General features: G+C 37.5%; 1 protein-coding gene and 1 long non-coding RNA gene across 3 annotated transcripts in view; one reads left to right on the forward strand and one right to left on the reverse strand.

Moving 5' to 3' along the window:
* Positions 1-623: 623 nt before the first annotated feature.
* Positions 624-4,572, reverse strand: LOC125617744. The gene is made up of 2 exons (XR_007348844.1): positions 3,762-4,572; positions 624-3,349 (listed from the first exon to the last, which is right to left on the reverse strand). It is a non-coding gene; the product is annotated as an uncharacterized LOC125617744 (long non-coding RNA).
* Positions 4,573-4,604: 32 nt separating this feature from the next.
* Positions 4,605-20,737, forward strand: part of Dsc2 (desmocollin 2) — a 33,389-nt gene continuing 17,256 nt past the window's right edge. For both annotated transcript variants that reach the window (XM_015482462.2, XM_015482461.2), the window contains exons 1-7: positions 4,605-5,034; positions 13,183-13,267; positions 14,544-14,743; positions 15,691-15,810; positions 17,144-17,299; positions 18,690-18,834; positions 19,960-20,126. In XM_015482462.2, the coding sequence (XP_015337948.1) occupies positions 4,966-5,034; positions 13,183-13,267; positions 14,544-14,743; positions 15,691-15,810; positions 17,144-17,299; positions 18,690-18,834; positions 19,960-20,126 (942 nt within the window). In that variant the 5' untranslated portion in view covers positions 4,605-4,965. The remainder of the gene's footprint in view (positions 5,035-13,182; positions 13,268-14,543; positions 14,744-15,690; positions 15,811-17,143; positions 17,300-18,689; positions 18,835-19,959; positions 20,127-20,737) is intronic.

Consider the following 20,737-nt stretch of genomic DNA (forward strand, 5'->3'; position numbering starts at 1 on the left):
GTTAAACAATACACATGTGGGTGGTGGTATTAGAGGCACAGAGATATTTATAAGTTAGGGGACTAGCAGCCAAAATGACACAGTCACCCAGAGAATGCACAGCCACAGCTGCAAGGAAAGAAGAAAACAGGAAGATGCTGCAGTTCAATTGCCACGAACATAAATGTTCTAGAATATGTTCTCTGTCCAGTGTGTTTCTCATCTCTGAACCCATTTAAGAAGAGAGTAACAATTAATGATCCACAAAGAGATATGAACAAAAAATTTTCATATTGGTAATTGCTCATATTTATAGAATGCTGTTTATTAATTGCTTTTTCCCAAAGAAGTCAACATGATCTAAATCTCAGGTAGATAATACTTCTTGTCCTGCCTAGCTATTTTATCATTCTTAAGTGCTGCCCTTGGTCCGGTGTCATTCTGCCTTGTTTATCACATCATTGTCAGTGTCCAGAACAAAGCCCAAGACATAACAGATGCTCAATAAATATCTGTTAGACTAGTTAGTTTGTAAAATCAGTGAACTTTTCATAATTTTAAGGACATATTCTTTCATAGCACTCTGGAAGGCAAGCAGCATGTGAACATATCAACTACATCTATTCATGGTAGATCAGACATGGTGAACTTTCTCCACTCTTATTCAATTCAGTTGCTTCAGAATTCATTCATTTATTGATTGCCTTTAAAAAACATTTGAGACATAATATTTGTATGTATTTTTATGGGGTATATTATGATAATCAGTATACATCTACAATGTGAAATAAACAAATTAGAGTAATAAGCATTTCCTTCTCATCAAGCATTACATCATCGTTAGGTATTGGGAATTATAATACGCTTCCTTTCTAGATAGTTTGAAAAGTTTTAAGCAATTGTGTTAGTCAGCTTTGCATAGCTGTGACCAAAATGCTTGACAAGAACAACTTAGAGGAGGCAACATTTATTTTGGATCAAGGTTCCAGAGATTTAGAACATGGTTGACTGTGTCCATTGCTCAGGGCCCAAAGTGAGGCAGCACATCATGGTGGAAGAGCTTGGTGGGGGAGTGCTGCTCCATTCACAGCAGCCAAGAAGGAGAGAGAGAGAGAGAGAGAGAGAGAGAGAGAGAGAGAGAGACCACAAGGGAGATGAATCCTTCTAAGGCACACCCACAGCAGCCCACCTTCTCCAGCCACATCCCATGTGCCTACAGTTACTAACCAGTCACTCCATTTAAACTGGGCTGGACTCATATCCAAACATTCCTGCATTAACATAGAGCTTTTGGGGGACACAACTCATATCCAAACTATAAAATCAATAATTTCCCTACTGTGCTAAAGGAAAAAAAAAAAACAGAAGTAATTTCTCTACTCTTTACTGTGATTTTGATAACTCTCATTGAACTTGTCAGTAGCTTGATTCTACTCAGTGTCTACTAAATAAAATATTAATTGTAAGGATTGATTTATAGTTTATTTCTTACTTTACCATTCATTTATTTTAAAAATATACTTTGAAATATAATCAAAAGTTCATTTGATTAGTACACTATGTTTCTGTCTTTTCTTTCTCCATCTTCTCCTTTTCTTCTTGCGCTGGTATTAAATACAGGGCCTCCTCATGCTAAGTATGCACTCTATTACAGAGCAACACTGTTAGATCTGCATATGCTATATTTCATTGAGGTCAATTTTGAAAATCAAGTTTCTAAGAAATATGCACAGCATTAGAAAACATTTCACTTATTGGAAAATGCAAAAATTTAAAGATTTTTCTCACATTGGAAAGGATTCCTTTTTAAGAATTGGTACAAACCAACTGGTGTCATAAAAAATGACACTAATTGCAAAAATCTCTTCTTAGTGATCTGTAGCTAAGTCAACTTTGCCACAAATGGTCTGGAATCAGTGTTAAGGGAAAGGGAGTTGAAGGACTTGGGAGTGATGAGTGACTTAACACTAAAGTTCAATAGGAGACCAAGACAGAGAGCCACTGGTAGAGAGGTACTGAAAACACAGGGTCACAAAGGAGGAGTTAGGGTGGGTGATGGAGGGCCACAGATGCATGGAAGTACACAGTGCAGGGAAGTGAGACGCCTGTGGTGATTGACTTAGGGAGCACTTAGAATGCTCCAGGTTTTGTTCTGAATATATTTTATGCTACATATAATTTAATCCTTGTGACAATTCTTGGAGGTGAATAATTGTGCCTGTTTTATCTCTACTTCCACCTTTAAATACAACGTCCTTTAATCTTGTTTCTTTTCCCCCTTAGATTTGTGTCTCTCTTGCTTTTGAGTTTCACCCAGAGACAGACTTCCTCTAATGACCACATCTTTCCATGTGAGTCCCTCTTCCAGAGGGTCTGGCAGAGGGCAAGGACTGGCAGGAATCATGTGGCTCAGTAAGAGCAGCCCATATGTGTACATCAGTGGTAAGTGGGATTTTTATGTTGTCCTTAATATATTAAGTTACTGGTTTCTGAAATTAGAAAATTATGAAACTTGGTGGGATAGACTTGGTCCATACGCCTTGGACTATAGACTTTTCATCTCTTTAAGGACCCTCTGGTTCTGCCTTTCTATGATGTCTATGAAATAAAAACAGCCAAACTTCTCTATAAACCTTTCATAAGCATTCTCAGTAGATTACTTTTGCATGTGGAAAGTACAACAGACAGCATCTAGGAATATTTTGGAAATCTTTTAACGAATCAAAGTGCTAAGACCTAAGAGGTTACTGGAGCAGCTCAAGACATACAGAAAGTTGCTCCTTGCTTTGGTCTGATGCACCTTTTATTTTAGTGCAATGGAAAACCTGTTCATATCAGTGGAATTACATTCATAGCCAAAGGACATTCCTAAAAAGAATCACATCTACGCATGTTTCATTATCTCTTTAAACTTATGTCAGATGCTTCAAACCTATTTAATAGAGGAATACATTTCAGTGGCTATACAGTCTAATCAAAATACAGTCAATAAGTTGAGGGCTTGTTATTTAGAGTAATTTATATTTCATTCTTTTGTTTAAAAAATTTTTATCATGAAACAAACAAAAACCACCATTTTAATTGCCCAGTCAGTTACCTAGGATGAAAGATGACAATAAATATCTATGATGACTTCTTGTCAAATTCTCCTCTGCCTTCTTTGGAATGAGGAAAAACATGAGCCATCCTTAAGGCTGAGGGACAGGCAGGAGTTTGGAAACATTCTATTGTCAAAGGCTATGATGACAGTCTGAGTAGATTTCTGGAACCTGAAACTAGCTTGCTTCTTACTTCTGAAAAGCTTCACGCTAGAGACCATGATGTCATCATTAAGTCATTAACAGGATGAGGGGTATTTATGAAGTCATACCTGCAATAAAAAAAGGATTTAAAAATACGGAAATGGATGGATGGCAATTCCAGTCTCATGCTCATGAGCCAGGCTGATTTTACTAGCAAAGGCTCAATGACAATTTTATAGATGTGGAGACAATGGTCTAGTTCATTATGTGGCATTGGCTAATAAACATATCATGGAAAGAAGACATACAAGGCAACCCAGGCACTGTCGGACATTAATTTTGAATCTGAATGTGTGCTCAATAGTACGGTATGGGTATGTTTGACTCTGTGCATAATAGTGTTACCATGGTCATCATGTTCAAGAATTGGAATGATGTGAGTGATATGGTTGGCTTTACCAACAAGTTTCTTCCAAATATCCCTGAGGAGATTTAAGCCAAACAAAATGTTAGAAGTTTCTCCTTTGTGGTCAGACTTACCTGGTTTAAGTCAGTAATTGAAAAGAAGTTCAGGAGGATGAGTCAGAATGCCATGTCATTGCTTTCTGAGCTGAAAGTGCACAGCGTGTATACTTTAATCTTCCTGGTTATGTACTGCAATAATTCATCCACTTTAAGTGCACTTCAATTCAAAATTTCAATTACCCCATTCTTTTTCACTTCTCACCGTGAACAGTTTTAGATGGCAGTAAAGAGAGAGACAATGTTCAGGAGTCCAATATAGAAAAGTTTCTGGTTTCTGAAATTAGAAAATTTGAAACTTGGTGGGATAGACTTGGCTTGGCTTTATTTATGACAGGGGAGATTCTTGGAGGAAATAACGCAGCCTACATTTAGTCAATGCCTAGGACTTCAGATCTAGGATCTCCGAGGATGCGTTTCCCAAAGTAATTCACCTTTGGTTTCATTATTTTCCTGTAGTCCAGATTCCTTAATTTTACTTATTTAGATCCCTAAGTTACGGCAAATTTTTCCTATCACTGTCAGGCCAGGAACTTTCTAAAACAAGAGACCCTGAAAAATGATGTGTCCAGATAAAGTCCTGTCTGAACCTCAATCAGATGTCCATAGGCATTTTATTCCAGTAAAGATGAGTGCACAATCCTCCCTGGAGTCAACCCTGTAATAGGTGGGTGATAGGCAGCAGTGACAAATAATGCAAACTCTCCAGCTCTGGGCTGTTTTCTTGGGTCTAATTGCCCCCAGGGCAGGGACCTCGTTGGACTGCGAGGGCAGTGGGCTGGGCGGGGCCTGCGCGGCCAGCAAGCTGGGGAGTGAGTCTTTGTACAGTCAGGGCTTCTGCTGGGCAGGGCCAGCGCTAATCTAGCCGGGCGGACACCCGGGCGGGGGAGGGGGAGATGGGGCATATAGGTGGCGTCCGCTGGTGAGAAACACCTAGCACAGGTAAAAGGGTGGCGGCCCAAGGGAGTTCCCACCTGTTGAGTTCTTAAAGAAATGAAGACTTAAGAAAATAGCAAGGAGGGGCTGATCGGTGTCTTTGGAGCCCCACCCTCGGCCACAGGAAAAGCCCCTTGGGAGAGAGGCAGGCGCTTCAGAAAAACTAAGAAAAGCACCGCTTCGCCTCGCACTCCTGCGCGGGCCCAGCCTGCAGCCGCTTCACCCGGCAGAGCGCTCCTACCCCGGCCCTCGGGTGCCTTGGCCGGCGACCGGACCTATCCTCTCCATGGCGGCAGCTGGACCCACACGCTCCAGGATCGGAGCCCTCTGTCGGCAGCTCCTGCTGACCCTCTCAGTGAGTGCCGCCGAGGCCACCGGCTTGGGGAGGGCGGTACGATCCCCTGGGAAGAAGGGAGAAACTTGGGGAGCTGGGGTTGGCCAGCGAAGCTGGAGTTAAGGGACCTAGTGGTGGTTGCTAAACATGGAGTAGGGGGTGGGGGGAGGGCAGACAGGAAGAGGAGCGCGACCCGGGCGCCCGGATCCCTAGGGGAGGGAAGGGCGTCTGGGGTAGATGTAATCAGCGCGAGCAGATCGGGAGGGAGGGGTGAGCTGCGAACGCCCATCCAAAAGCGTAGCCTCTGGGTGCTCGCCGGGGAGCCGGGTTCGCCAAGGTTGCTTCTGCGCGCCTCTCCCAAGTCTGGGGAGTGCGCATCCCCTCGGCCTCAGTGCCGGCTTCAGGCCAGGGACAGGGCAGCCGCTGGGCGGACCCCACTGAAAGCGAGTGTCCTTGGGTGGAAGAGGGGACTCCTGGTCTTTGCGGGGGGGGTGGGTATTGATCTTGGTGTGCGTTTAGATCTATGTGGGGGATCTTAGGGAAAAGGAGAGGTTCCACTCTGCTCCTGAAGACAGGCACCTAGGCGGACACTAGGTTACCCTTTGAATAGGAAGCTTCCGTCCCCCACATCATTGGGGGGAAAGGTCATCCTGGTACTGATCTCTGGTTCCCAGAGGCGTCTGGATCCCACCCACTTATCGTTCCCTTGCTCCAACTTTTTTTTCTTCCACACGTACAACAACGTCGACTTCACTCCTTCCCAGAGCTGGGAGCCAAAGCAGATGGCCTTATTTTGGACAGGACAGTTCCTCCCTCTCAGGCAGAAAAGACCGGATTTCGCGGGAGAGTCTGAACTCGCAGAAATCCTAAGTGGGGAAGGAGCTCTTGAGGAAATTTGGAATCAAAGGTGCCCCAGACGGGGCTTTTCCTGGGTTTCCTGCCAGAAAACGAAAAAAGTTTAATTCGGCAAGGTGCGAAAAGGTGCTCAAAACTGCCCTTTCGTGTTGAGCTTTCCGCTTGGGCGCAAGTCAACTTTTAAAGACAGGAGGAGGACCTCAGAGAACAATGGAAGAGCGATTCCTTCTGGGAGTGGTAGAATTGAGGGGCAGAAATATTCGAATAACCTCCTCTTCACTACCCTGATTTCACAAAGGATTTCTAAATTTTTAAATTGTAGGTTTTACTATTATTAGAACGTTTTTGGACTTTAAACCCCTAGCCAAAATCCCCAGGGCATTATTAATAATTTAGCACATAGCAGTTAACATTTTATAGTTGAAGAAACTAAAAATAAATAACGGTCACAAAATATATTGCTGATGACAAAGAGATGATTTTTGGTTTGGTTCTTAATTGTCATTTCCTTTTAAACCACTAGTCATTATTATTTAAAGGAAAAGGTATGCTTCAGGTACCACAGTAAATAGCGTTGCTTTGCAGATATCTGCACTCAAAGCTTTCTGTGTGTCATCTTAGATCCTTTATAGAAGAAAGCACAGTTTGAGGGAATGAACTGAAATTGAATCCACCCTCCCTTCCAAGATCTCCCTTAGTTTCAGAGTTTGACAGGCCAAGAGTGAGGCAAAGAGAAATCTGGCCCTGCCTGAACTCCTCATTGTACTTTCAAGTGTTTGTCCCCCAAGTCGTTGTTCCATGTTGTAGTGCATATCTGTTCAAAGTCCTGGCAGCCTCAGGTGGTTGGTGTGGTTGTGAGAAATGTGTGCAGACTAAGTGTGAGATATTAAGTAAGAATGACATTAAGGGGTGGGGCACCCTTTACATTGTGGCCTTCCCATGCAACTTAGTAATCCTTCACCATTCCGCAAATCAGCTTCTCCCCACTTCCTAATATTTATTCACCTCCTACATATCTTAACCACTTAAACTTTCTTATGCTTAAACACCTAATGAAGCCTCTCAGAGATCTCTCAGGCCACCAGGGATGTCCCTGACCCAAATAAGAGACACTTTCCATTCTTTGTACAATGCCACTTTGTAGATTACATTTGTGTTCTTGAAATTCACCCCCACCTCCCTTTTCTGACCTTTCTGATCACTCAGAATCTGAAGCTAACTGTTTTTTTTTTCTCCACTAGTGTGTGTGTGTGTGTGTGTGTGTGTTTAAAGAGACATGACATGAGATCTACCCTCTTAGCAATGTTTTAAGTGTGCTGATGGTGCAGTTTTCAATATAAGCACAATCTTGTTCAGCAGATCTCTAGAAGTTTTTCATCTTATATAACAGAAACTTTATACCTAATAAGCAACTCCCTATTTTCTCCACACCACAGCACCTGGCAAACGCCCTCCTGTTTTCTGCTTCCATGAGTTTGACTGCTTTTTCCTCCAATCTTAAATGGTGATTTTTTTCTTCTGGCCTTATTTTAGGTCCTATTCCTTGAAATTGACACCCTTACCTAGACCATTTCATTCACTTGTGTTGCTTAAAATATCATAAGGATGATATTTAGGATATCAACAAATCCTAAATTGCTAGTTCAGATGTCATCACTGAACAATAGGCCTTTATGTCTACCTACTAGGTGTGATGCAGCATTCATTGTCTTCCCAGACAATGTTGCTTCTCTTTTAGTGTCCTATGTTTCAATGTATGGCACTCCTATATGCCTTTCTCCTCAAGTAGAAGACTGGAAGCTGTTTATTTTTTCTTCTTTACTGCTTTCCTCCCCTCTTGATAACTCTGCATTCAAAGGTATCTCATTGATCTGTTTACTTGTATTTATCACTTCTGCTGCGAGTTTTTACTATTACAAATAATGTCACAGTGAATAAGCCTGGTATGTTATTTTACTGTGGGAAGGTATAACAATAGAATACCAAAATGGAATTGGTAGGAAAAAAGTATAAATTACTCTATAATTGTGGCAGATACTATGTTCATACACAATAAAGTCGTGTATGACTAGATGAAAAGCTTTTTTATAATACATGGCATGTCACTAATATGTATGATGTTATTAAATAAGAACAACACTACCTGAACTCATTAGAAATTGGCTAAAAGATAAAGTAGAACTCATGCTTTATGCATAACACTATAGAAAACTAAATAGATGAAATTTTTAAATGTAAAATATGATAGCATGTGAGTTATATAAGCAAACACAATGAATTCTTATAAATTTGGAGTCAAGCTGGACATGATGGTGCATGTCTGTAATTCTGGCTATTTAGGAGGCTGTGTCAGGATAATCCACCTGGATCCCCTGCCAGAATCCAAGTTAAGAGCAGCCTTAACCACTTTTCGAGATCCTGCCTCAAAATGAAAATAAAAAGGGCTGCAAATGTAGCTCAGTGAGAGCATGCTCCAGGATCCAACCCCTAGTCCTGAAATAAATAAGTAAACAAACAGACAAACAAGTAGGCCCATTTATGACTTACTTCAAAAGCTGTTTTTAAAATTGGGAAAATCAGTTATATAAAACACACACATACACATAAACACAGTTTCCATAGCAAAAAATACAAACTAAACAAAGAAGAAACACCATAAACCTTTTTTTTAAGTTAAAATGTAGTTGATAAATTGAACAAAGTATTTGCAAACCATATTTTAAAGGGCTAGTCTAGTATAAAGTGTTTGTATAAATTAAGAAGAAAAAATTAGCCAGATGCTATGTTGCACACCTGTAATCCCAGCAGTTTAGGAGACTGGAGGCATGAGGATCGTGAGTTCAAAGCCAGCATCAGCAAAAGGGAGGTACTAAGTAACTCAGTGAGACTCTGTCTCTAAATAAAATACAAAATAGGGCTGGGATGTGGCCGAGTGGTTGAGTGCCTCTGACTTCAATACCTGGTACTGCCCCCCACCACCAAAAAAAAAGAAAAAATCAATGTGAACCAGGACATTAAATTTTTTTTTTCAAATGACTGTATTCAGTCATATCAAATGCAAATAGGAATTGCTGTATCTTTTCCAATTCATGCCTCTAATATCTGCCTATTCTCCTACTGATAACTGCATTATTTTAATTATTGAGACTTTATAGAATCTCTTAATATATGTTTGAGCTAATGTTCTTTTGTGGCTCCTCTTTTTCATAATTTTTCTGTCTAATTTTAATCTTTCCTATGACATTTTGAATTAACTTCTTTAATTTCAGGAAATATTCTGTTGAGGCTTTGGGTTTTATTTGGATCATAAAATTTATGATTTAACTTAGTGAGAACTGATGTATTATGTTGTTGATTTTTCCAATCTGAGATAATGATACTTCTTTCTTTCTTTTTGTGCAATTCTACTTTTATGACCTGAAGAAATACTTTCAGGTGTTCTTCAAATGGGTTTTGCAAGTTTCTTGTTAATTTCCTTACTTGGCATTCTAACATTATTTTATTGCTTTTGAAAATGACTTATCATGTCATCTAACTGGTTTTATTTATGGGTACGAAGAGTAATGTTGTCTATATTTTAATAGTTACTTCTGCTGCCTTAATTTCCCCTCTTCCTTTGCAATTCATATGTTCTTGCCTAATATACCTTCATTGTAATGTGAACTATATATGATGAGCTTGGAAAGTCTATTTTGCTTGTAAGTTTAGCGGAGTTGCTTCTGGTGCTATTCCCATTGGTTATAATATATAAAAATCACATTGCAGAAGCACTCATTGATTCCTAGATTTTGAGGCTTTTTAAAAGATAAGAATGATATTGAATTTGGTCAAGTACCTTTAGGTCACTAGGTGGTAACCACATGCCAGGCCCAATTCATGGCTCCAGGATTCTAGACCAAGCAAGTGCTGTGAATGTGGATCAGAAATCCACACAAGGTCTAATTTTCTTTCAGCTCAGCTTTAGAATGAAGGGTTAGCATTTGGGAAGCCCGGACTACTGTGGCAACGGTCTTTTGATTGTTGGTGATTTCTCTGCTTTGATTTCATTCCTTCTCTGTAGAAGTCAGCAAATTAGAATAGAATCTTTGCAGATTGGAATTTGTTTCTGGGTTCCTCTTATTGATCTGTGTTCTAGCTTTATCTTCAGTTTTTGCCTAGCAATTCCTTATTATTTTTGTTAGCTTTTGGATAGTTTAAGATATTTTAAAAATATGTTATCCAGCATTTCTGGTTAGTTTTGTTTTGGAGTTTTACCTCACCTGCCTGCATTAGAAATGAAAGTTGTTCCCTCCATCCATTTTGAACTTTGCTCAGACTTATATTCAAATATAAAGATGCAAATGCAATTTATTTGCTTGAAGCAAATCTTTGGTTTCTTCTCATTATTATTTTATTTTATTTTTATTTTTTGGTATTGGGGATTTAACTCAGGTTCACTTTACCACTGAACTACATCCTCAGTCCTTTTTTTTTTTTTTAAAGACAGGGTCTCACTAAGTGGCTGAGGGCCTCACTAAATTACTGAGGCTGGCGTTGAACTTGGAATTCTCATGTCTCAGCCTTCTAAGCTGCTGCAATTACAGACATGTGCCACTGATTTCTTATTATCTTTAGAGAGAAAAATTCATATATTTGGTTGACATCATTTAGAAACTATTCCTTGCCACAGTCTGTCTGGGCACAAATGCCGCAGTCTGGCTGGGCACACAATCACGAGCCACCACACAGCTTGTAGATTCAAACAGCAACTCTTTATTCCTGAACTCACACCAGCCGTCTACAATCACGTTCTGGGGAAATCCATGTTCTCTGCCCAAATCCACGTTCTCTGCCCAAATCCACCTCCACTGGGCTTCTATCTCTCAAAAAATACTCTGAATCCCGTGAGAACTCAAGGGGAACTCAGGCAGCAGGATACACCCTATTCCCAGCAGGAATAATCTTAAACCTTAAACCTGGAACCTAAACTGGGAACACCCTAAACAGGATTATCTTAAACCGGGAACACCCTAATCCGCCTTGGTCCTTGAGCAAGGTCACCTACATTCAATGTCACTGCAACATGGGGTACGCTGGCAAGGAAATTGTCATACCTACTTGGCTAATGGCTCCCAGCAATTCCTCACCTAAATCCTGAATTCATTTTAAACCTCTTCCTCTTTGTATTATACATATCAGCCATTCTAGGTTTCTTTCTCAGGTCTGTGTCATCTTTGGGACTTTATATTATGTTGTTTCTGTATTTTGAATTTAAGCTCTGCTCTTGCCGTGGCTAACTTATAGCCACTTTTCAGGTAATTTAATCTGGCTCTCGGCCCAGGTTATACCTAACCCTCTCACTTTTCCACAGTGTCTTGTACCTCCCTGACATGGTATTCTCTACTTTATTGAAATTACAAATATGTCTTACCTTGAGATTGAACAATTCATGTGGATCATGAATATAAATATTTGCTGAGCATATGAATGAATGGATGTCCAGGATGCCACTACACCCTCCTCCCCAAATTATCTTAATCCAGCCATTTTTTCACTTTCTCCACCATGATTGCCTTCATCCACTTCACCATTGTCCATCTTAGAGTCCTGTCATGTCCTCCTAATTGGCCTGTTGGCTTCCACTTTCTCCTTATTCATGATCTGTTCTCCACAAACTTAGCAGATGTATTTACCACTCCCCATGCTCTAAACCTGCTGTGGCTTCTTTTTGCATTAAAACAAAACCTGTTTCTTACCCTGGCCTTTTAGACTCTACATGATATGCCCTGACTGACCATTGTTTTATCTCCTCATTCTTCCCCATCCTTTTCTTCGCTCTGCAGGATTACCATGGGTTCTGGGGAAGTCCTCTTCTAGGGCCTTTGTTCTTACTCCCACCTGGAAGACTTCCCCAATTTAGGAACTCATTTGTTTCCTCACTTCATTTAGGTTTCTGGTCTTCTCTTTGTCATCTTCTTTCTCTGATCTATTTTCCTCATAACCTTTATCTTTCTTTGCCTTGGGATTATGTGAGATTTGTATATTTATTTTTTTGCCTCTTATTACAATGTAATCTTTACGAGGAAAAGAACTTTGCTTTGTTCACTACCTATAGCCTTTGACTCTGTTGAACACCTAGTTACCAACCAATAAATGTTGGCTGAACGAATAAGGATGTATTCTGTCAATCACCTTTAACTAGAATCCTTGGAATCATCTGATCCTGCTCCTACTAGCTCTCAACTTGCTGCCAGTGGAAATTCTTCTCATCTTTTAATTTTCAATTCAAATACAACCTCTTCATTGTGTCCATCTTTAACTTCCAAGTAAAACACAATCTCTTATCTGATCCTTTATATGTTATGGAAATTGCATGATTACAGGTTCCTTAGTATGCATTGCAAATAAAAAATTTCCTTCTAAACTTAGATGGTAATAGCTCATATTTATGAATTTTGTAAATAACACAGTGTAAATGTCTGTTAGCTGTGTTTTGTTTTGGTTTTGGTCAAATGCCTTTGAAAACTGAGGAAAAAAGAATGTAAACATTTCAGAAGCAGCCATTGTCAAGTTTCAGAGAGAACAGAATTAAATTTCTACATATTCAAATATATGTTGGGATGGGTTCATCATAAATCATTAAAAAATTATTAAGTAAAACTATTTTCTGAAATAACCTTAAATTAACTTTGACTTATGAGAAAATGCATCTTCACAGTAAGTTCCCATATCGAAAAGTTGCATTGTTTGTGTGAAGTAATTATACATAAATACTCACCAGATCACTCCATGGTGTTTTCTTTAAAAGCACCATTTGGAGATAATGGGTTTGGTATCATAGCTCATAGTCGATTAAAAATTTACTGCAACAATTTGCTGGCTCATTAAATTCATTTTTACTCTTCATTCCTATTTATATCCCTGTGCTGTCTTTAGAACTGTCTTTAGTTTTAAGTACTCTCCACATAGGTTGTTGAATCCTTACTAAACCCACTAAGTTATTCAGTGCTGTTACAAGTAAATAAATTTTATAGAATAGGAAACAAAGCTTAAGAATGTACATAATTCTCTTGAGTTTATGTGCTTTGTGAAGGAGGGAGATAAGACTTTCATGTTTCATTCACCCCTTTGATAACATTTTCTTCTGATTTCTTACTTATATAAACGGATTCAAAATTATATAAATTTTATGCAGCAATACATATATTTACATATCTAATATTTTATCTATGTAATTAAGTGTATATTACTTAAAATATAAATAAAATTTATATAAACAATGTACTCATTAAAAGGATCTTTTTAAGGCATAGTCTGGATTTGTTTTTTTAATAGATCTTATCATTTGCCTGTGACGCCTGCAAACAGGTGATACTACATGTTCCTTCCAAATTAGATGCTGAAAAATTTGTTGGCAGAGGTAAGATACTACTAAAAGTATGTAATTACCCTAATTTGTGTGATCTGTTAAAAGCTAGTGTAATTTTTAAAACTATAACTGTATTAGGGAATAGTTAAAACTAACAGTCCTTTATCATTTTTAATCCTTGTATCTTGTCAGTGACAGAATATTAGTCTTTGTTTTAAAAATGTGCAATTATTTGAAGATAAAAAAGTTTTAGCTTGAGTAATAAAATAATTTTAATATTAGTTGAAAGATATGGTATAGGCTAAATATGCTTCTAAGAAATTGAGAAATATATTGAAACTATTTCTTGAATTTAAAGATATTGTTTTTGGATTTTCATCATGAAATATTTTGACATCTTATTATATTTTATTTCCATGTACTGTTTTTTATTGCTTAAGCTTTTTACATAACTCACTTATATAAGGAAAGATCAAACTAGTGGGAACACAGAATTTGATGAGTATTTCACAATAGATGTTATGAGTTCTGTGATATTTTAATTTAAGAACCACTGCTTCTAATCAATTAGATTGTGTTAGACATACTTCAGGTACTCTTATGTATTCCTCTACAGCTAATTTCAGTTAATAAAAACATTTTTCATTGTTGGCTTAAACATTCAAACATTGTTTCAGGACAGACATTTTAAAATAAGAATGTAAAGTAAACCAGGTGCAGTGGCACTCACCTGTAATCTCAGCGGCTCTGGAGGTTGAGGCGGGAGAATCACAAGTTTAAAGCCAGCCTCAGCAACTTAGAGAGGCCCTATGCAACTCAGTGAGACCCTGTCTGTAAATAAAATATACAAAGGGCTGGGGATGTGGCTCATTGGTTAAGCATCCCTGGGTTCAATCCCTAGTACCAATAAATAAATAAATAAAATAAAATAAGCATTAGAAGTGATGTTTGTGTTTATGCACAGTGTAGCCCACATAGTTTCATATATCCTTTTTTGGGGGGCAGGTACCAATGATTGAACTCAGTGGCACTGGGCCACTCAGTCACATCCCCAGCCCTATTTGTATTTTATTTAGAGACGGTGTCTCACTGAGTTGCTTATTCTGAGGCTGGCTTTGAACTTGCAATCTTCCTGTCTCAGCCTCGTGAGCCACTGGGATTAACAGGTGTATGCCATGGCACCCAGCCTCATATGTCCTTTTAAAAATGCTAAATGTACTAGTGGGAGTGTAATTTAAGTGGCTTCCTACACAAGCATGCATTACTGTTAAAACTATGTATCATTGTGTTTCACCTTAAAAATGATTGCTATGTTTATTTTATACAGTTAACCTGGAGGAGTGCTTTAAATCTGCAAATATCATTCACTCAAGTGATCCTGATTTCCAAATTTTAGAAGATGGTTCAGTCTATACAACCAATGCTGTTCTCCTGTCCTCAGAAACAAGGAGTTTTACCATATTACTTTTTAACACGGACAGCCAAGAGGAGAAGGAAATATCTGTCCTTTTAGAGAAAGAAACACAGGTATATGAAAATAATATGAATAAAGTATAATGATGTCTCATCTTTAGGTTTTATAATATTGACAGGGTAGAAGTGGAATCAGAAAAGATATGGAATAGATTGGTTTGAATAATGAAAACAATGAAACAACAGTGTGTAAGTGAAAAAGGGCTGTATAAGGTAGTTTGTTAAAGGTTGTATTCCTTCTCATTTAGGACATGAAAGGAGAAATTGGGATAAGCTACAGCATGAGAATTTGAGATTAGACACAAAGAAACATTTGCTGGTCTTTACTATAGCATGGATTTCCAAAAGCAAAATTTGAAACTCTGTCTCTAGTAAAGAAAAATGTTTCTTTTTTTCTCGTGCATCTTAGCATAACTTGTAGTCTTAAATAGATGGCTGTTTTAGGAGGATGGACCACATGCATGCTTATTATCTTGTGACACCAAAAATCAAGGTGTCTTCAATTCATCATCGATCGTTCCTTACTGCAGTAATTGAGAGGTGTCACCATATTTCTCTCCTCATTCTGACACAGATCTCTTTGTTGGTCCCCTGGCTCTGCTTAGTTGCTGGTGAGTGGAAGATGCTTATGCTAAATTTGGAAGGGCACATACTCACTTCTTTTCTTTGCATATGCCTCCTCCTGTGTTTTGGCATGGCAATGTGACAACAGTCATTTTCTTTTTAGTTTTGCTTCTAGGTTTCCAATTCCATCTCTCTTTCTTCCACATTTCCTCCAAGTTATTCTCTCAAAAAGGATTATTGTCATCACAGCTATGCAGCTATTTGTTTTTTTTCCATTCTCTTTATGCAATGTTGATATTCCTTTTGGTTTTCAAGCACTATTGTCTTATACCTCCCCAGCTAATCCTCATGAGAGAAGATGTGTCTGACTTCTAATGTTTGAGAATAAAGTGGTCATTGACTTTATTTGTTGATGTATTTCTATCTTCTAAATTGAGGTTCAAAAGAGAAGACATTCTAAAGAAAAAGTTCTAAAACGTGCCAAGAGAAGATGGGCTCCTATTCCTTGTTCCATGATGGAGAATTCCTTGGGTCCTTTCCCACTTTTTCTTCAACAGGTACAGTATATTTTCCCTCTGCTGTAAAATCCATTGTTTCCATCTTAACATCAAAATTTGACATTGATCATACAGTTATTTAGAAATAATTGTGTCAGGGTATAGGATGTACCTCTGTGGCAGAGCACGTGCCTAGAATACACAGGACCCTGGGTTCAGTTCCCAGCTATGCAGAAGAAAAAAAAAGCCATAGAAAAGTGATATCATATGAATATTTGATTGCATGGGGATATGTATACATGTTCAGCATATGGATACAAATATATTTCTTTATAGCTTTATACACTTTTTTGTAGCTTGAGTTATGCAGAGGCTAGCTATCGAACTATAAAACCCATCTAGCACTTTCGAACACCTTTCTTTAATGATTTCTTTTTTTTAATCAACAGAGGAATCACAGACCTTGGGCACAGCCTAGAAAAATTCCCAGGTGTCTTCCATAATAAAGGATGAAATTGCAATTGCCACGAAAGAGGAAGACACATCTGCCTTTCCATTATCAAGTCCATTTCTTAAAACCCACCAAATGCACATTTTCTCTTTTCCTTTTTAACATTTAGTGGACACCCCAGTCAATCTTCTTCCCTTCTTCCACTATTAGTGGCCACTATCACTCAATCTATGACTTGGGTTTCTTTTCCTTTAATTTCTTAAATGGTGAGGGAGATTCTTCTTTTATACCCCACCAACAAACTGAATGCAGCTCAGAGGAGAACAAATTAAAGTTGAGAAAAATTTGTTAGGAAATAATTGTGTTAGTCATCCTGAGATAATGACAGTCAAGATCTCAAAGAGAAAATGAAAACAGCTTGGAAGAAATTTTTTATGAATCAAGGACCAAATATTACCCTTACCTGGATATTATTCCATTTTTATTCTCCTTCACATATTTTTTTCACTTAGCTCTTATAATAAGGAAGATAATAACAAATACTAAAACTCAGCAAGGAAATAGTATACTTTAAACCCACTTTCTTAATTATTTTGTCACTTATAATAAAAATTTATTTTTCTTTTTAAAATAGCCAAGTAATTTTTCATGCTCAGAATATTTTGTTTTCTAATACAGGAAAAACTTTTAAATATTGATTCACATACATACCATTTAGCCTTAATATATTTATTAGTTATTCTTGGAAACCAAGATTCTACTACATCATTTTGCTCTTGCCTTTTTCTTAAAATTTCTCAATCATGAGGCTTTTAGATGTATAATCATAAATTAAAGAGGGTAATATTTATTGTGATAAAATTGAGAATGTGATTGTACAAATATACAGGTAAAAGTTGTGCTGAAATAAAAACTTGTCTCATAATTATATCTACTCTCTAGGTCCAATCTGACGTAGCCCAAAACTACACCATATACTATTCCATTAAAGGGCCTGGAGTTGACCAAGAACCTCTAAATTTATTTTATGTGGAGAGGGATACTGGAAACCTGTACTGTACTCAACGGGTAGATCGTGAGCAATATGAATCTTTTGAGGTAAAACTTAAAGTTTGTGTGTTATATTAATGGTTACTAAGCTTGGCCATTGTTTCTCACATCTCTAATTCATTTACCCTTTTCTATTTTGTGAATTTGTCATTAATACTCTGGCTTTATCTGATAGCACAGCATTGACTTGAAACATAAGAATTTTCATAACAATCCTATAAGATTGTTCCCGGGATTATGGTTTTACTCTTTGTTTTTGATTTTTGTTGTTTTTCTTTCAAAAGAAAAAAAATAAGTATCATTTTGAGAACAGGTCTTGAGTTGGTAGAAAAGATTCGTGAACCTCTTTATAGTACAGAGGTAACATGGGAGGTAAATGAGGCTCAGAAGTGACATATACCTGAGAACCTTTGCAATAGGAGAAAGTTAACCCATGGGATCAAGTAAGGAGTGTGGCCAGTGCTTAATGTGCTTCATTCAGGCTTCTCCAGTCTCTGCATCTCTTTCCTGTGGTGCAATGTGAGTTCACGTGTGAGAACTTGACCTCATGCTTGTTTTATTTCCCAACAGGACCTGGTCCTCTTGCTTAACTCAGTTTTTTATTATTTTACATCTATTTTAGATGAATTAATATTCATCAGAAAATCAAATTAACCTACCAGACAGATAAATTTTGGATTAAGTGTTTAGGTTTAAGATTTCTATGATATGACCTTCTAAGTATTTGTGATGCTCTATGTCTATGATATCTATTATGAAAAAAATTAGAATTGAAATTCATATTATGGAATCACAAGAATGGAATATGTTCCATACATAATTTATAGCCATCCATGTGTTCTGTTTCTGAATCTTGCTTTTTAAATTAAAAAATGATTAGGAAAATACTAATCTAAGTATAAACATTGATATGCATAGGGTTTTAATTAGTAGAAAATAAGATAATATATAGTTAAATCCACCTGGAGAATTTATAGTCCTGAAGATCTAAGTTAAGAAAGACCCAGAAAGTTGTATTAAAATCCTTGCACCCAAAACTTTCAAACAAAACAAAATCCTCAAGCCTTTTTTGAAAATAATAACAAGAAAGTTATACTTATGAACAAATATAGCAATGGTGAGGAAATTAAAATGATCTATGTTACTATATTAGATAAATTTAAGCATCAAGTGCTCAACTTCACCCAGGAATTAGCAACCTCTTTTGGCCTTAAAGTTATGTCCACATTCAAAATCAGTAACAAATGGTGAGACAAACATTGCAGTTCTGAACAATCTCCAAATTAAAGTCCAAGCAAGTTGAAGCCATACTTTATTTTAGAGAATAATTTGGGGAACTGAGGCTCAGTGGTAAAGCATGCATTTAGCATATGCAATGCCCTGGGTTTGATCTCCAGCACCATACACACAAAATGTATTATTTTCACTCAATTCACAGCTAACTGCCTTTGCAACAACTCCAGATGGTTATACACCAGAATATCCATTGCCTCTGATAATCAAAGTAGAGGATGAAAATGATAATGCCCCGATTTTTACAGAAACAACATACACTTTTATGATTCTTGAAAGCTGCAAAGTTGGTGAGTATCCACTTTGATGATAGAAGACAATTTTAATGCATTTCAGCTCATGAACTGAGTTTCACTATGGGCACTAGAAAGCAGCATATAGTGGTGGTTGGAATACTGAGTGGGATTTTACTTTACCTTTCATTAGTTGTCCTTGCTCAAGCTTCCTAGTTTTGACAAGCCTTAATTTCCTCATCTGTAAAATGGGGTTTCAGTATGCCAGATTACTGTGAAGATTAAATGAAGCATAACATAAATGGAATGGAAATCACAGTGCCTCAGAAACAGGAGTTAATAAAAGTTTTTTTTGCCTTTTTTTTATAGTAGGGCAAATAAATGCTTGTAAGAGAGCATACTCCAAAAAATGAGTCATTGAGCAATTGGACATAGTCCTAAAGGTGTCTACTGGTGTTCTATAATGGTTAAGTGAGTGATGATATTCTGCGGGTGGTTATGAAAGTCATTGAGAATAATACAAATGTTTTCTCAATCTTGCAAAAACAGTCCATTTTATCTGGAAATCAGAATGAGTCTTTCTTTAGAAAGACCCAACTGCACCATCAATTTTCAAAGAAAACTGGCTCATGTGGTTGAATATAGGCTTGCAAATAAAAAAAAGGCTAGGACATAATTAGAATATTTTAGTTTAGAAATGCAAAGATTGTAAGGTGTTATATCAACACTTATAAATTCAAACGTGAAGTACAATTAAATAGATTTAATTACCAAACTCTACAATGTAGCAATGCTTGTTTTTTTTTTTAATTTGTTCTAATTAGTTAAACATGACAGTAGAGTGCATTTATATACATACATAAATGGAGTATAACTTCTCATTCTTCTGGTTGTACATGTTGTAGAATCACACTGACCATGCAATCATATATGTACATAGGGTAATAATGTCCAATTCATTCTACAATCTTTTCTACTTCCATACCCCCTCCCCTCCCTTCATTCCCATCTGCCTAATCCAAAGTACCTCTATTTTTCCCTAGCCACCCCCTCTTATTGTGATTTAGCATTTGCATATCAGAGAAAACAAATTTTTTTTGAGTTATATGAAGAGTGAAGTCAGTAAGAATTTGATTATATGAAAGCTTTGACAATTAAATAGGTTGTTTTATTCACAATTAGGTTCCATCGTGGGACAGGTGTCTGCGACTGACAAAGATGAGCCCGACACGATGCACACACGCCTGAGGTACTCCATCCTGGAACAGCTCCCGTCCTCACCCACACTCTTCTCTATGCATCCGACTACAGGTGTGATCACCACATTGTCATCTCAGCTTGACAGAGAGGTAACAGAATTATTAACAAGTACTACTTGACTGTAATTCATAGTACAGTTTAATTTTCCCTAATCTGAAGATCTGACATCTGAAGTATTCACACTGTTTTGAGAAATGAAAAGAGATCACGAGTGGAAAATTCTATACCTGATCTCATGGGATAGATCACCATCAAAACAGAGGCATAGTAATATGTGCAGAGTAAACAGGTTATAGTGGCACCCAACCTGCAATCCCAGAGATTTGGGAGGGTGTGGCAGGAGGCTTTCAAATTTTGAGGTCAGGCTCAGCAACTTATGAGACTTTGTCTAAAAATAAAATAATAAAAAAAGGATTGGAGATGTAGCTCTGTGGTAGATGCCCCTAGGGTCAGTCAATCCCCAGTGCCCTCAAACATACAAACTCAACAACAACAACAACAACCAAAAAAAAAAAAAACAACCCACAGGCACAAGCTATGTATAAATGAAATACAAATGAATTTTGGGTTAATGTGGGTCCTATCACCAATTTGTCAAATCATGTGTATGCAGATATTCCAAAAATCTAAAAAAATCTGAAAAACAAAACACTTTTCATCCCAACTATTTCAGAAAAGGACATTCTACCTGTATCTGGTT

Source organism: Marmota marmota, unplaced genomic scaffold, assembly GCF_001458135.2.
Source record: "Marmota marmota marmota unplaced genomic scaffold, marMar, whole genome shotgun sequence".
Lineage (NCBI taxonomy): Eukaryota > Metazoa > Chordata > Mammalia > Rodentia > Sciuridae > Marmota > Marmota marmota.